Source organism: Macrotis lagotis, chromosome 1 (assembly GCF_037893015.1).
Source record: "Macrotis lagotis isolate mMagLag1 chromosome 1, bilby.v1.9.chrom.fasta, whole genome shotgun sequence".
Classification (NCBI taxonomy): domain Eukaryota; kingdom Metazoa; phylum Chordata; class Mammalia; order Peramelemorphia; family Peramelidae; genus Macrotis; species Macrotis lagotis.
The window spans coordinates 576,172,645-576,187,576 of record NC_133658.1 but is presented as its reverse complement, the minus strand read 5'-3'; the positions used below and the strand labels follow the sequence as shown (position 1 = coordinate 576,187,576).

At 37.5% G+C, this 14,932-nt stretch overlaps 1 protein-coding gene across 1 annotated transcript in view; it reads right to left on the bottom strand.

Annotated features, from left to right (window-relative positions):
- Positions 1–14,932, bottom strand: part of CASR (calcium sensing receptor) — a 166,457-nt gene that overhangs the window by 5,379 nt on the left and 146,146 nt on the right. Inside the window, exon 6 of the mRNA XM_074214645.1 lies at positions 11,166–11,289. Within this exon, the coding sequence (XP_074070746.1) occupies positions 11,166–11,289 (124 nt within the window). The remainder of the gene's footprint in view (positions 1–11,165; positions 11,290–14,932) is intronic.

The following is a 14,932-nucleotide window of genomic DNA, read 5'->3' as shown; positions in this document are numbered from 1 at the left end:
TTCCTCCTTGTTTGTATTGATGTCCATATGAACATTCTGATTATATGAGATATTTTCTTCTTACTTTCTTTCCTCAACCCCCTTCCCCCAAAGCATTCTTCTTCCCTTTTTTTTCCATTCCTCCCTTAAGATCAACAAAATGTACTAGAATCACTTGCAGACCTTTTGTCTAATTAGATTCCCTCTATGACGCCTGATGAGGATAAGGTTTAGAGTGAACATATATATTATTTCCTAAAATTTGAAAGTAACTAATTTCTTTGTTTTGTCCCTTTTGATTGTTTATGTGTTTGAACTTTAAAATTTTAATGCAACTCTGGACTTTCCATCAAGAATACTTGGGAATTCTCTATTTCATTTAAAGATTCATTTTCCCTTTACTGTTTTTGTCCTTCATTTTTTTTTTAGGTTTTTGCAAGGCAAATGGGGTTAAGTGGCTTGCCCAAGGCCACACAGCTAGGTAATTATTAAGTGTCTGAGACCAGATTTGAACCCAGGTACTCCTGACTCCAAAGCCGGTGCTTTCTCCACTCCGCCACCTAGCCGCCCCTTGTCCTTCATTTTTGATGAAGACCACAACATCAAGGAGGTGATGTCATGATAAGCACACGAATTGGATTTGAGTAAGGGACAGGTGCTGTGCTAAATAACTTTCTCCTTTAGAGCCATCTGGATCTAATAGCCATATATGAATAAGGATAACTGGAGAAGGCCCTGGATGCGAGGCAATCAGGGTGAGGTGAGTTCCCAAGATCATACAGATAATAAGAGTCCAGTGTCTGAGGCTGGATTTGAATTATCCTCAAGTCCAAGGGCAGTGCTCTATCCACTGCACCACCTTGCTGCCCAATTTTTCCCCACTGTAGCTTTATCCTTAGTTTTATGGGGGAGATTGTTCTTGACCATAAGCCTATATATTTTTGGCTTCTGCAGTATTGCATTCCAAGTTCTCTGCGCCTTTATAGTGGTGGCTGCTAAATTATATATAATTCTTATTAAGGTTCCTCAGTACTTGAATTCTTGCATGTTGCTTGCAATAATTTTTTCTTTGCCCTTTAATCTCTAGACTTTGGCTATGAAATCACTAGAAGTTTTCACTTCATTAAGAGGTGATCAGTTACTCTTTCTAATTTCCATTTACCCTTTACTTCTAAGACATCTGGGCAGTATTTCTTTAAGATTTCTTGAAATAGGATATCAACTATTTTTTTTATCATGACATTTCAGTGTTGAATCATCCTTAATTTTTCTCTTCAATCTGTTTTCCAGACTAGTTTTTTCTTATGAAATATTTTATATTTTCTTCCATTTTCAGTCATTTGAATTTGTTTTTAAATATTTCCCATGGAGTCATTCAAATAGAAGATTTGAAATTTCAAGGATTTTGTGACTTGGGCAAGGTTTTGTATCTCTTGTATCAAGCTATTATTCCTTCTTCAATTCTTTATTTGATAGCTCTCATTTCCTTTCCATTTTTCCTCTCTAGCTCTCATTTTAATACTAAAAATTTTTTTTTAGGTTTTTGCAAGGCAAATGGGGTTAAGTGACTTGCCCAAGGCCACAGAGCTAGGTAATTATTAAGTGTCTGAGACTAGATTTGAACCCAGGTACTCCTGACTCCACTATGCCACCTAGCCGCCCCTAAAAATATTTTAATAATGAGGAAATTGATTTACAGTTGATTCAATAAGTTAAATTCTAATCAGTCTAATTAGTCCATTGAGTAGTCAATTGATTATATTCTAATCAATTATGATTTTACAAGTGATTATCAGTAAGCAAGAATACTTATTCACTTAGTAAAACATTTAATCTAGCAATAAAGCATTAGTACATATATATATATATATCAATCTATTCTTTGTATAATTTACATGGGAATATAGAAATATCTGTAATAGGGCTAAACTTTCATTACTACTTGCTTGTTAAATTGCAAGAGCTGACACCAGATATCTTCACTGAGTTTTGCTCAAATTCCATACTCAAACTATGTTTAGATGATAGCATCGTACAGAAAATCCCTTCTCCATGTAATGGGTGATAACATGGTATGAAAAGTTCCTTTTCATGATCTGATACTGAAGGACACCCCCAATTTGTTCTTGAAATAGATATTTAGCTGTACCTCTTATCCAATCATTGGAGTAGCCCAGTTGTACCTTCTCCAGTTGGGAGTAGCCATCTGTCTTATGACCACTTAGTCAGTATAAATATTTTAACCATGCCTAACTTGTGACCCTGCTGAGGTTTATTTTTTGCTCATTCTAGCTTATTCAAGAATATGAGTCATATGTCAACCAATGAAATTGTACCATGTTTGAGTTATCAAGGCCCTTTATTAAGGGCTCTGACTCAGTTTCTTTTTTGTTTGTTTTATTTTATTTTTTTTTAACAAGGCAGTGGGGTTAAGTGATTTGCCCAAGATCACACAGCTAGGTAATTATTAAGTGTATGAGGTCAAATTTGAACTCAGGTCCTCCTGAGTCCAGGGCCAGTGCTCTATCCACTGCACCACCTAACTGCCCCTTGATCACTTAGGTGGAATTTTTTAATTTTTTAAAAAACTCTTGCTTTATCACTTTTAAGAGTTCAAGTTAAATTTGAGCCCGAGTTCTCATTTTTTCTTTATGGCTCTGCTTGCAGATGTTTAGAAGTCACTCTCTTCTCTGTGTCTTAAGTTTCCTTTCCACCATTGATAGCTTTTTATGGGGGAGGGGGGTTCTTTTTTATTTACTCATTTTTCCCAACCTATTTTCTCACTTTAAACTTGATTTTAACACTGGATGCTGCTACATTTCTGAAGGGAAGTTTGGGGTTGATTCTGTTGCTATTTTCTTGGAGTATTGAGAGTTGTGTTATTCCAGGATCTCAGGTACAAACTGGGGACCTGTAAGCTTTCAATACTCTGAAAGTCAAAGTCTGGCTCTTTCTCCTTTGTCCATATCCTGCAAGTTTCTGACTTGGATTTAGGTCTGAAAAAAATTACAGCTGTTGGGGCGGCTAGGTGGCACAGGATAGAACACTGGCCCTGGAATCAGCACTGCCTGAGTTCAAATCTGACCTCAGACACTTAATAATTACCTAGCTGTGTGGCCTTGGGCAAGCCACTTAATCCCATTGTCTTGCAAAACAAACAAATAAACAAACAAAAAATTAGAGCTGTCCTCTAACCTATGAATGATCTGAGAAGCTATACTGCTACAGAGTGACATACTTGGATTCCTTCTTTGTAGCTATGTAACATTTTGTAACTTAAATAGCTTTGAAGTTATCAAATTGTCCTGATACTGGAACGAAGATCCTCTTCTGCTCTTGGGATTTGAGCCACATTGCTTGTGGCTCCTGAACTTTCTTTCTTTGTATACCACTCAGAGTATTCCTTTCTAGGAATATTATTCTGTGGGGAAGGTACATTTCTCAGGTCACCCTGGATCTGTAACTTGCAACTGGATAGTGGAAGTCAGGTAAACAGGTAACACCTGTTCTCTCACCCCCACAGTGCCCTGGTATGGATTTGAGACCACTTTTTGTCCCTAATCACAGCCTCTCCCTGGGCACTAGAGTGTTCCTGGGCAGTTTGTACCTAGCCAAAACCATCAACAGGGTCTACAGTCTGTCTCTAAATGCCAATCTGGTCAGGAAAAAAATATTCCAGTGACTTTCTGAATTTTTTTCATCAAGATTTTCTAGGAGTGGCTAGGTGGCGCAGTGGATAGAGCACCAGCCCTCGAGTCAGGAGTACTTGAGTTCAAATCCGGCCTCAGACACTTAATTACCTAGCTGTGTGGCCTTGGGCAAGCCACTTAACCCCATTGCCTTGCAAAAACCTTAAAAAAAAGATTTTCTAAATATATGTGAAGTTTTGGGATTTCTTTTTTTTGAGGTTGTGCACTATATACTTTCTTGCTAGTCAGTCATCTTGGCTCTGTCTCTCTTATTTCTTTATTTCTGTTTTATAAATAATCAGAATGAACCAGGAACAATTTCTACTATAATCTGATCTCTTCTTTATTTTATTGCTTCAGTACTTTAATACAAACTTTTATTATAAATTTACAGATTTAGAGCTGAAAAGAATATTGGAAAGGCATCAAGTTGAAATTATATTATTAGTGTTATCTATCTAGACAGATGAGGAATCAGAAGCCCAGAGAGATTAAGTGATTTGCCCATGGTGACACAAATAATAAATGTTCTGAAGCAGGATTTGAAACCAGGTCTTCAGTTAAAAATAAATTTACTGGGAGGCAGCTAGGTGGTGCAGTGGATAGAGCATTGGCCCTGGAGTCAAAAGGACCTGAGTTCAAATTTGACCTCAAACACTTAATAATTACCTAGCTGTGTGACCTTGGGCAAGTCACTTAACCTTATTGCCTTCTTAAAAACAATTACTAAAATTTTTATCTGGCTTATGAAATCTTTTTCAAACCATGCCTTGTGATTCTTACTTCAACACTTCTTTTTTTTTTAATGAAAGATTTTATTTATTTTGAGTTTTACAAATTTACCCCTATTCTTGCTCCCCCCTCCCCCCCCCACCAAAAGTACTCTGTTAGTCTTTACATTGTTTCCATGGTATGCATTGATCTATGTTGAATGTGATGAGAGAGAAATCATATCCTTAAGGAAGAAAAATAAAGTACAAGAGATATCAAAATTACATAATAAGATAATGGGGGTTTTTTTCTCCCTAAATTGAAGGTAATAGTCTTTGGTCTTTGTTCAAACTCCACAATTCTTTCTCTGGATACAGATCGTATTCTCCATCACAAATAGCCCAAAATTGTCCCTAATTGTTGCACTGATGGAATGAGCAAGTCCATCAAGGAGGATGATCAACCTCTGTTGCTGTTGGGGTGTACAATGTTTTTTTTTTTGGTTCTGCTCATCTTGCTCAGCATCAGTTCATGCAGATCTTTCCATGCTTCCCTGAATTCCAATCCCTTCTGGTTTCTTTTGTTGTTGTTGTTGTCAATATGACTTTATACATTACTAAAATATTCTTGTTTAAGAGTAAACATAATACCCCCTCCCCCAGAAAAATATAGAACCTCACAAGAAATAAAGTAAAAGAAAGAGAAAAAATGTTTCAGTCTGTGTTCTGATACCACCAGCTCTGTCTCAGGTGGATCACATTCTTTATCATAAGTCCATCACAGAAGTTACTTTCATATTTTTCCACAGTTGCTGTTGCTGATTGTAATTCCCTCCATCCATTCCTCCCCACTACCATCTATTATATTTTCTCTCTCCTTTCACTCTGTCTCTCTTCTAAAATGTACTGTAGGGTAATTGAGTGGTGCAGCAGACAGAGCACCAGCCCTGGGGCCAAGAGGCCCCAAGCCACATACCACCCCAGAATTCCAGCAACCACTGGGCCCTGTAGTCCTGGATGGGCCACCCAATCCCAGCACCTTGCAAAAAGTAAAAAAAAAATGTGTTATATTTGACTATTCTCTCCTATGATCTACCCTCTCCTCTATCATCCATATCCCCCCTTCCCCCATCCCCCTTCTCTCTTTTTTACTCTAGATGTCTATACCCTTTTGAGTGTGTATGCTATTTCCTCTCTGAGCCATTTCTGATGAGAGTGAAGGTTCCCTCATTTCCCCTTGCCTTCCCCCGCCATATCATTGCAAAAGCTCATTGCAAAAAAAAATATCTTTTATATGAAATATCTTAGACTATTCCACTTCTCCTTTCTCTTACTCCCAGTGCATTTCCTTTTTAACCATTGACTCCATATATAATATATTATATCTTCAAATTCAGCTCTCTCCTGTGCTTCATCTATAAAAGCTCCTTCTACCTGCTCTATTAAATGAGAAGGTTCATATGAGTATTGTAAGTATCATCTTTCCATGCAGGAATACATGCAATTCATCATCATTAAGTCCCTCATAATTTACCCTTCTCCTCCACTCCCTAAGCTTCACCTGAATCCTGTACTTGAAGGTCAGACTTTCTGTTCAGCTCTGGTTGTTTCAACAAGGAAGAACTGAAATTCCCCTGGTTCATTGAAAGTCCATCTTTTCTCCTGGAATAGGATGTTTAGTTTGCTGGGTAGTTTATTCTCGGTTGCATTCCAAGCTCTTTTGCCTTCTGGAATATTATATTCCAAGCCCTTTGAGCCCTTAATGTAGTTGCTGCTGAGTCCTGTGTGATCCTGACTGCAGCTCCACGATATTTGAATTGATCCTTCTGGCTGCTTGTAATATTTTCTCTTTGACTTGGGAGTTCTGGAACTTGTTTATAATATTCCTGGGAGGGTTGTTGTTGTTGTTGTTGTTTTTTGTTTTGGATCTCTTTCCAGGGGAGATTGGTGGATTCTCTCAATTTCTATTTTACCCTCTGCTTCTAGGACATCAGGGCAATTTTCCTGTAGGATTTCTTTAAAAATGAGGTCAGGCTCTTTTCCTGATTGTGACTTTCAGGTATCCCAATAATTTTTAAATTATCTTTCCTGAATCTGTTTTCCAGATCAGTTGTTTTTTTTTCAGTGAGATGTTTCACATTTTCTTCTGATTTTTCATTCTTTTGGTGTTGAAGTATTGTGTCTTGACTTCCCATAAAGTTATCAGTTTCCTTTAGCTTCATTCTACATCTGAAGGATTTGTTTTCCTCAGAGAGCTTTCTTATCTCCTTTTCCATCTGGCCAATTCTGATTTTTAAAGCATTCTGCTCCTCAATAACTTTTTGAACTGTTTTATCCAATTTGACTTAAGTTGGTTTTTAACATTATTTTCTTCAGCATTTTTTGAATCTCCTTGACTAAACTGATGACTTCGTTTTAATGTTTTTCCTGAATCTCTCTCATTCCTTTTCCCATTTTTCTTTCTATCTCCCTTACTTGAATTACAAAATCTTTTTGAGCTCTGTCATAGCCTGAGCCCAGCTCCCATTTTTCTTGGAGTCTTTAGATGCAGAAGCTCGTACTTCCTCATCTTCAGAATGAGTATTTTGATCCTCCTTGTGATCATAAACAAAGTATTTGTCAATGGTCAGATTCCTTTTTTTCCCCTGCTTATTCATTTCCCCAACCTGTGCCTGGTTTTGGGGTGCTTCCTGAGCTTCTGAGTTTAATTGGGACACTCCCACAAGGACCTCAGTGTGTGAGGCTCTGACTGCTCTCCTGGTCCATGAATGACCACAAGCACACCCCTCTGCCACAGGACTGAGGCAGGGAGGTCCATGTTCTATGGGGGGCCTAGATTGTGATCAGGATCTAAATGTGGTCAGAGACCCAGAGTCCTGTTCCAGGGACAGAGGACAGATCTCAGAAGTCTCCCTCCTCTCCCTTACCTTCAGGCAGAGCACTTAGGATGCAGCTGCCTAGAGGCTCCTGCTTGCTGACTCTGTAGGACTTGCTTCTGTTTCTTGGATCTGGACTGCTGGCCCCACTAAGTGCTGTGCCCAGGCTGAGTGCACTGATTGCTGTGACTGTGCTCAAGGCCTGGGCTTTGCACTCACTCTGGCAGAGGTCTCCCTGTTGATCTTCCAAGTGGGTGTTTGGTTCTCCCTAGGGTGCAGGTCAGGAAATTGCTTCTGCTGCCGGGAGCCATAGCTCCCAAGTGTCCTGGGGCTGTTCTTGGGACACTGAAGTTTCTTTACTCTAGTGGGGTTGCTCCTCTAACCCCGTGGAACAGAGTTTTCCCACTATTTTCCAGGTTACCTTGGGTGAAGAATTGCTTCATTGGATCTTTCTGTGGGTTCTGTCTCTCGAAAATTTAGTTAGAGTCGTAATTTTAAGATTTTTGAAATATTTTGGAGAGAGCACTTAGGAGAGGCTCTTCTCCTGCTGCCATCTTGGCTCCTCCCCTACTTCAACACTTCTAAAGACTGATGATACCACCAATGCAGAATGTAATCCATATTATTTACATTACTACTTGGTTAAACTTAGTACATGGTTCATGGGGTTTCTGTGGCCCCACCTTAACAGAAAAACCATCATGTGATCAACATTCTGGTGATGAATTTCTCCCGTCTTAGATTTGTTGGTCTTTGGGGACTCAAAATCTGTCTATTTTGGTAGCACCTACTGGAGTTCATAACAAGCACTTAATAAATGTTGAACTGAAATGAAAGCTGAGCTGTATCACCCAGGTTGGTATGACATTCTCCTTGATTACTAGAGGAAGAGAGTCACTTGGTGATGTTACTAATGTTATCTACCTATCTATGCCATTTTCATCCTTGTAATTATTATAACCACATGTTGTCTTTAGGACTCATGTCCTAGGGATTAAAGGTCCAATTGAGCCAAGTGATTCTTCACTTTGAAGTATGAAAAATGACTGGATTTCTAGGTAAGAATAATAAAATAGGGGGTGGCTAGGTGGCACAGTGGATAGAGCACTGGCCCTAGAGTCAGGAGTACCTGAGTTCAAATTTGGCCTCAGACACATAATAATTAACTAGCTGTGTGGCCTTGGGCAAGCTACTTAACCCCATTGCCTTGCAAAAAAACAACCTAAAAAAAAGAATAAGAAAATAGTCTCTAACTTCTACTTGGGTTGATCTTTTGGCTTAACCTAGTCAAAGGTGGGGAAATAGGATGGACTCACATAAGGGTACTGGCTTACAATTATAAAACTTGATAGTCTTGGTGAAAGTAGTCATGGAGCAAAGAGTTCAGAAAAGTCTTCTCAGGTCATATAGCCACAAGTCATATGTGGAAAAAAAATATCAGCCAAACTGGATCTAGTTTACTGTACTAGGCATAATGGAAACAAGGTAATAGAAAACAAACAATTTCTGAGAGGGCCAAGCATAGCAGATCTCTAGCAAAAAGGTGGGGTGACCTAAATCCAAAAGTTTTGGAATCCAGATAGGGAAGAATATCTGTAAAAGAATGAAAAGACTTTCCTAAATCCAAGTCAGTGACAAGTGAGATAACTCAAGACAACTAATTTACTGGGGGTTTACGGGGACTTAGAAACAGGAATACCTGATTTCAAATGCTGCATCATACTTACTAGCTGTATGTAAGCTAGGTAACCTCTTTGGTCCTCAGTATCTTCATCTGTTAAAAATGAGAGGCTTAGATTCAGTGACCTCTAAGGTACCTTCCACCTCTAAAGTTATGAACTCATAATACTATAATGAGAGCAACCTTGGCTATATACTGGAGAAGTAGATTTCAGAGGACTATACTGATAATTCTAACCAGTCAAATTCATAATAATGTAACTAAAATTTACAAGAAATTAAACTGAGAAGAAAATTGGCCTTAAAAAAACTCACTAAGTTTTCATGTCTCTGAACATATTTCTTCCTGCTTTCCTTCCTCTAGCTCTGGGAATAATAAACAAACCCACGCTACTAATCCTGGAGAGCCCTTGTCAGTCAATTGCTTTTTGACTCTATTTACCATACCTGAGGCTGGTTTACTGACCATAACATCATCCCTGGTCACATGTTTGTTTTGTCTTCTTCTTTTGGAATGGAAGCTCTTTTAGGACAGGGATACCCATTGCTTTTTGTGCTTCTACACTCAGGGCTTAATGCAGTGCCTGGGACATATTGGCTGATTGTTCTTTGTGTTCAGAGGACCAAATTAACATCACTATGGTGGGATCAAGAGTGCCCAAATATGGCTGATCAGACCAATACAAGCTTGTAAGGCTCTATCACAAGTTAGGCACAAATAGTCCATATGAACATTTGGAGTGGAGATGTCTAAATTTGTGAATCTTGTTTTTCTTTTGAGCTACTTCAATTCTGTTTTGTTTATAAAGTTCAGTGCCCTCTTTGCTGTAGGCATGCCATTCTTGGCAGCCCTGTACCAGTGTTTCCCATATCTCATGATTGATTCCAAAGTGCTTCAAAGAGACCTTGAGAGTAAATCACTTCTTCTGACCTCCATGAGAACACTTGTCTTGTGTGAGTTCTCTAAAATATTTTTGAGGCAAATATGTATGTTTGCAATATCAACATGGCCAATCCATTGGAGTTCTTCATTATAAAAGTTCTTACAAATGTTCTCCAATATTCTTCAGCTCCCTAAAGTAGAGTTTGAATGTTTGGCAATTCACTTCAAGAAAGGATCTCAGTGTCCAGTACTTTATCGTACCAGGTGATCTTCAAAATCTTCCTAAGACGATTCAAATGGAAATAATTCAGTTCCTTGCCAAGCTGCTGGTAGATTGTCCAGGTTTCAGAGGCATACAAAAAGGAGGTTAGCACAATGGCTCTGGAGCCCTTCTGTTAGATTATCAGTCTAATACCTCTTCACTTCCACATTTACCTTCAGAGCTTTCCAAACATTGAACTAGCTCTGGCACGTATCAACGTCATCATCTTTGTGTTCATCCTTGGAAAATATACTGCCAAAATAAGTGAACTTATCTACAACATTCAAAATTCTCATTTGCCATATCTGATGGCTCCACATATGGATGATGTGCTTTTGGCTGGTGGAAAAACCTATTTTTTTAGTGTTAATTGTCAGGTTGAAAAAAGCACAAATGGCAGAGAATCAATCAATCAATTCCCTTTTGGATTTCAGCTTTAGAAACTACATTGAGTGTACAAACATATGCAAACAAAAGTCATGTGCCAACTCTCCCTTCACTTTCATTTTGACTTGTAGCATTTTCAAATTAAATTTTTTATCATGCTATCTAACAACATCACTGAAAACAACATGATAAAAGCATAGGAGCCCTGTTCACTCCATTGGTGACTGGGAAAACATGAGAGCATCATCCATTATCCAGAACTCATGCAAGCATGCCATCATGAAACTTGATAGACATATTAAGTGCTTGATAAATGACTTTTTATTCATTCATTCATCAATATATACAATAGTCACTTAATAAGTATTTAGTGAATCAATGAATCAGAATACAATTCTGTTCTACCAAAGAGGCAGCTAGGGATAGTAGATGCAGAGCAGGCTGGCCTTAAGAGCCAGGAAGACCTGGAGCAAATTCTAATGTTGAGAACATGCCAGTTACAACTTTCAAGTGACCCTAGACAATTCTCTAAGGTTGTAAATTAGTGAGGTAGATAGATGAAGAATGTTTACACAGCTAAAGAGTTCTTAGTTGAAGAAAGAAAACCAAAACCAAATGAAGTCAAAATAGGCTTCATTTACTCATGTTGGTCCCCAAGGCTAAACGTTTCATCATGTAGGACAACCTTCTTTCTCTTACCTGTTTCATCACTGTACTCGCCATCAGGACATTCCACACATTCAAAGCAACAGGTGGGCTCCCCTTCAATGATTCCTTTCCTGGTTCCTGCCAGGCAATCTCTGCTACAGTTGGAGAATGGCACCTAAAGGATGAAAAGAAACAAAGTGAATTGCATTAGTACAGGAAAGGGCTTAGTGCTAATTTAATTAAAAATTTTTTTCTGATGTATATCCTAGACTTTATTTAAAATCTAGGATATACATTTTGCCATGGACAATTATCTCCTAGATCCTTACCTCCCTTCCCTACCATCTCTCTCTCTCTCTCTCTCTCTCTCTCTCTCTCTCTCTCTCTCACACACACACACACACACACACACATGCACGCATGCACACATGCACACGCACACATGCACATGCACACACATGCACACAAACACACATGCAGAGCCCTTTTTGCCTTTTTGGTGTTGATTTCAAGAGAGAAACCTGGCATGGGACTCAGGGCTGCACATTGGCAGCAAACTTCAAAAATAATCACAAAAAACACTTCACTTTGTGTCATTCATATATAGTTTTTCTGGTATTGTGTTGCTCTTATAATAGTTTTTGTTCAGTCATTTCAGTTGTCTGACTTTTCATGACCCCTTTTGGGAAAGTGTTCTTAGAAAACATACTATAGTGGTTCACCATTACCTTCTCCAGCTTATTTTATGTATGAGGAAACTGAGGCAAATAGTGTTAAGCTATTTAGCCAGGTTCACCCTGCTAGAAAGTGTCTAAGGCTGGATTTGAACTTAGATCTTCCTGACATCAGCCTTGGTGCTCTATTCATTGTGTTACTTAGCTATCCTTATAATAATTATTGTTAAATTTATGTAACACTTTAAGCCACATATTAGGTTATCTCATAATACTCCTATATGGTTGATGCTATGGTCACCCCCATTTTCCAGATGAGGAAGCAGACTGAGAGAGGTTAATTGATTTGCTCAGATTTACACACAGTTATTAAACATTTGAAATAAGATTTGAACTTAGGTCTTCTTGACCCCAAGTCTTGCATCTAGTCATGTCAATTAGCAGTCAATTATTCAGTGTTATACATATTTTAAAATATGTGTTTACACAAATGCAGACATGACTATTGTAGCTACATAACAAAACTGTGGTCAATGTTTGAAAATAACTTGACTGATATTTTTTCCTTAGTGAAAGGGTCTGTTTTTAATATATCATATATACATTTGGAATATATGTGAATATATATGTATGTATGTACACATGTGTGCAGAGAACACTGTTAGATACTGTAGGAAGCATATAATATTTGGATAAGTCATGATCCCTATCCTCATGGAACTTTTAACTTAGTAAATAAAATAAAAATAGCTCACATTTATATAGTGCTTTGTATACTTTCCTCAAAACATCCTTGCAAGGATATGTATTGGAATGATATCTCATTTTTGTCAATGATTGAGTCCCAGTTCTTAGATTTTGAGATTCTGTAAAACTTAGAAAGGTTAAATGATTGGTCCAAAGTCATGAGACCAAAGAGTGATTGGAGCCAATATAGGAACTTAGATCCAATTCTATTAGTCTAGGTTGCTCCTGCTCTTAGGAAAGCATACAATCACTTCCTCTTGAACCCCCAAAGAATCAGATAATTACGAAGTTAAAGTAGCAGGGTATAGGGAAAGAAGCATTGGATTGGGACTCAGAGAAATTGAATCTATTCTAAGACTTTTTTGCCATGTAGTTTCTATGTGAGCTATGTGTCAATTTCCTCATCTGTAATGAATTATATTAGAAAATTTATAAGGTCCTTTCTATTTCTAAAATCCTGTGATTCTTAAATTCACAAGTTTCAAGGAGTTCTCATATTTGAATATTATAGAAAGTCTCTCTATTATACATACTCCCACACTCTCTTTTTGAGAATGAAAGGAAATTCACAATATGGTCAGCATTTATTTTTTTTCCCATTTAAATTTGATTTTTAATTTTAAAAATGAACATTTTTGTGGAACAGAAGGAAAGAATTTACATGAAATTGGAAATTTCTATTATGTAGGACTGGATTATATTTTACAATATATAATAAATTCAAACTAAAACTTTCAAAGCTGTCCTGCTTGTCTGTAATTCCTTTTGGCCTTTCTATATAGTTTCTATGAACCCTTGTCCTAATTTTCTTCTTTTTCCCCTACCCCCATCCATTGAGAAAAAAGATAAAACCCTCATAACAAATATGCATAGTCAACCAAAGCAAATTTAGACACTAGCCATGTCTAAAAATGTGATTCATTCTAGATCTTGACTCTATCACCTTTCTGTCAGGAGGTGGCTATAATACTTTATCATCAGCTGTCTAGAATCAAAATTGTTGCTTTGATAAACGTTCTTAAGTCTTTAAAATTGTTTGCCTTTATAATGTTTCTGTTATTATATAAATTATTCCTCTTGTTCTATTCACTTCACCCTATAATAGTTCTTTCAGATCTTCTCAGATTATTCTGAAGTCATCCACTTCACTTTTTCTTAGAGCAGAATAGTATACCATTATATTAATAACTTAATTTGTTTAGTCATTCTCCAATTAATGGGCATCAAACTCTATTGATTTTCCAGTTCTTTGCAACTATAAAAAGAGCTGTTATGTGCATATACATATATACATAAGTGTATGTGTATGTGTGTTTTCAGCTAGTAATTCTGCTTCTAATGCTTTCCTCTAGAAATTCTCATTTGAAAAATATAATTCTTACCCTCTAAAGCTTTAGTATTTTTTTTTAAATTGGATCCAATTTATTTCACTAAGATGTTCAACATTTACATGGGACTGAGAAAAACTCAAGGGGGTCAGACAATCAAAGTATCATAAGCTTTCATTAGTATTTTATTGTAGCTTTCATTAGTATTTTATTGTATGCAACTCTAAATATTTAGTTTCAATGACAAGAACTTTAACAAAAAAGTAAGTGGAAATGTTAGGATTTTACAAGAAGGAAATACCTACAATTTGTTCTCAAATTCATACTTCATTTTAACTTTAACTGCATTTGACATTTATAAAGAATTTTACACCCACAAATAAAATTAATTGAATCTGAATTTGCAGTGCAATTATCTTGCATATGAAAATCCAGGAGGAGTCCTTGATGAAAACAGAAAACGAAGTTTTCTATTTGCTTCGATTATTCTCTTTTGAAATTCATCTTTGTCTGTGGCCCAGTCAAGATGTATAAGGCAAACTATGAGGACAATGTACGTCAGAACTGTATTAACCTATAAATTTAAAGCACTCACTTCATTCCCCACCTTACCCTCCTCCCCCTCCCCCCACCCCAGCCCTGTAAGTGGGCTTAGTCTGATCATTGCTCTCTTGGTCTGAGTATTGTAAGCTCTCAAATTCAGTTTGGGCAATGCAACTACAATCTTGCCTCCAGTTAGAGTTCAAGTAGATGACTACAGTCCCTGCCCCTTTGTCAACTAATTAGGAGGCTCTACAGATACAGAATAAGAGAGCTACAGGTTCATTCATGGTTCATAGTCCTTGTCCTGGTTACTCAGCTGTGGACTCATCCCAAATTTGATGACTGAATCCAAGAGCTTGCCCTGGGGTTAGGGCGACAGAGTGATAGGCTCATTACTGGTCTATGGTTCCTGCCCTGAAAGCCCCAACCTCAGTCCACATTGACCTCAAGATGACAGATCATAATAACAAAACTGAAAACTTACTCATTATCCTTTCTCTTGTCTCTCACATAGACACAGGCCCAT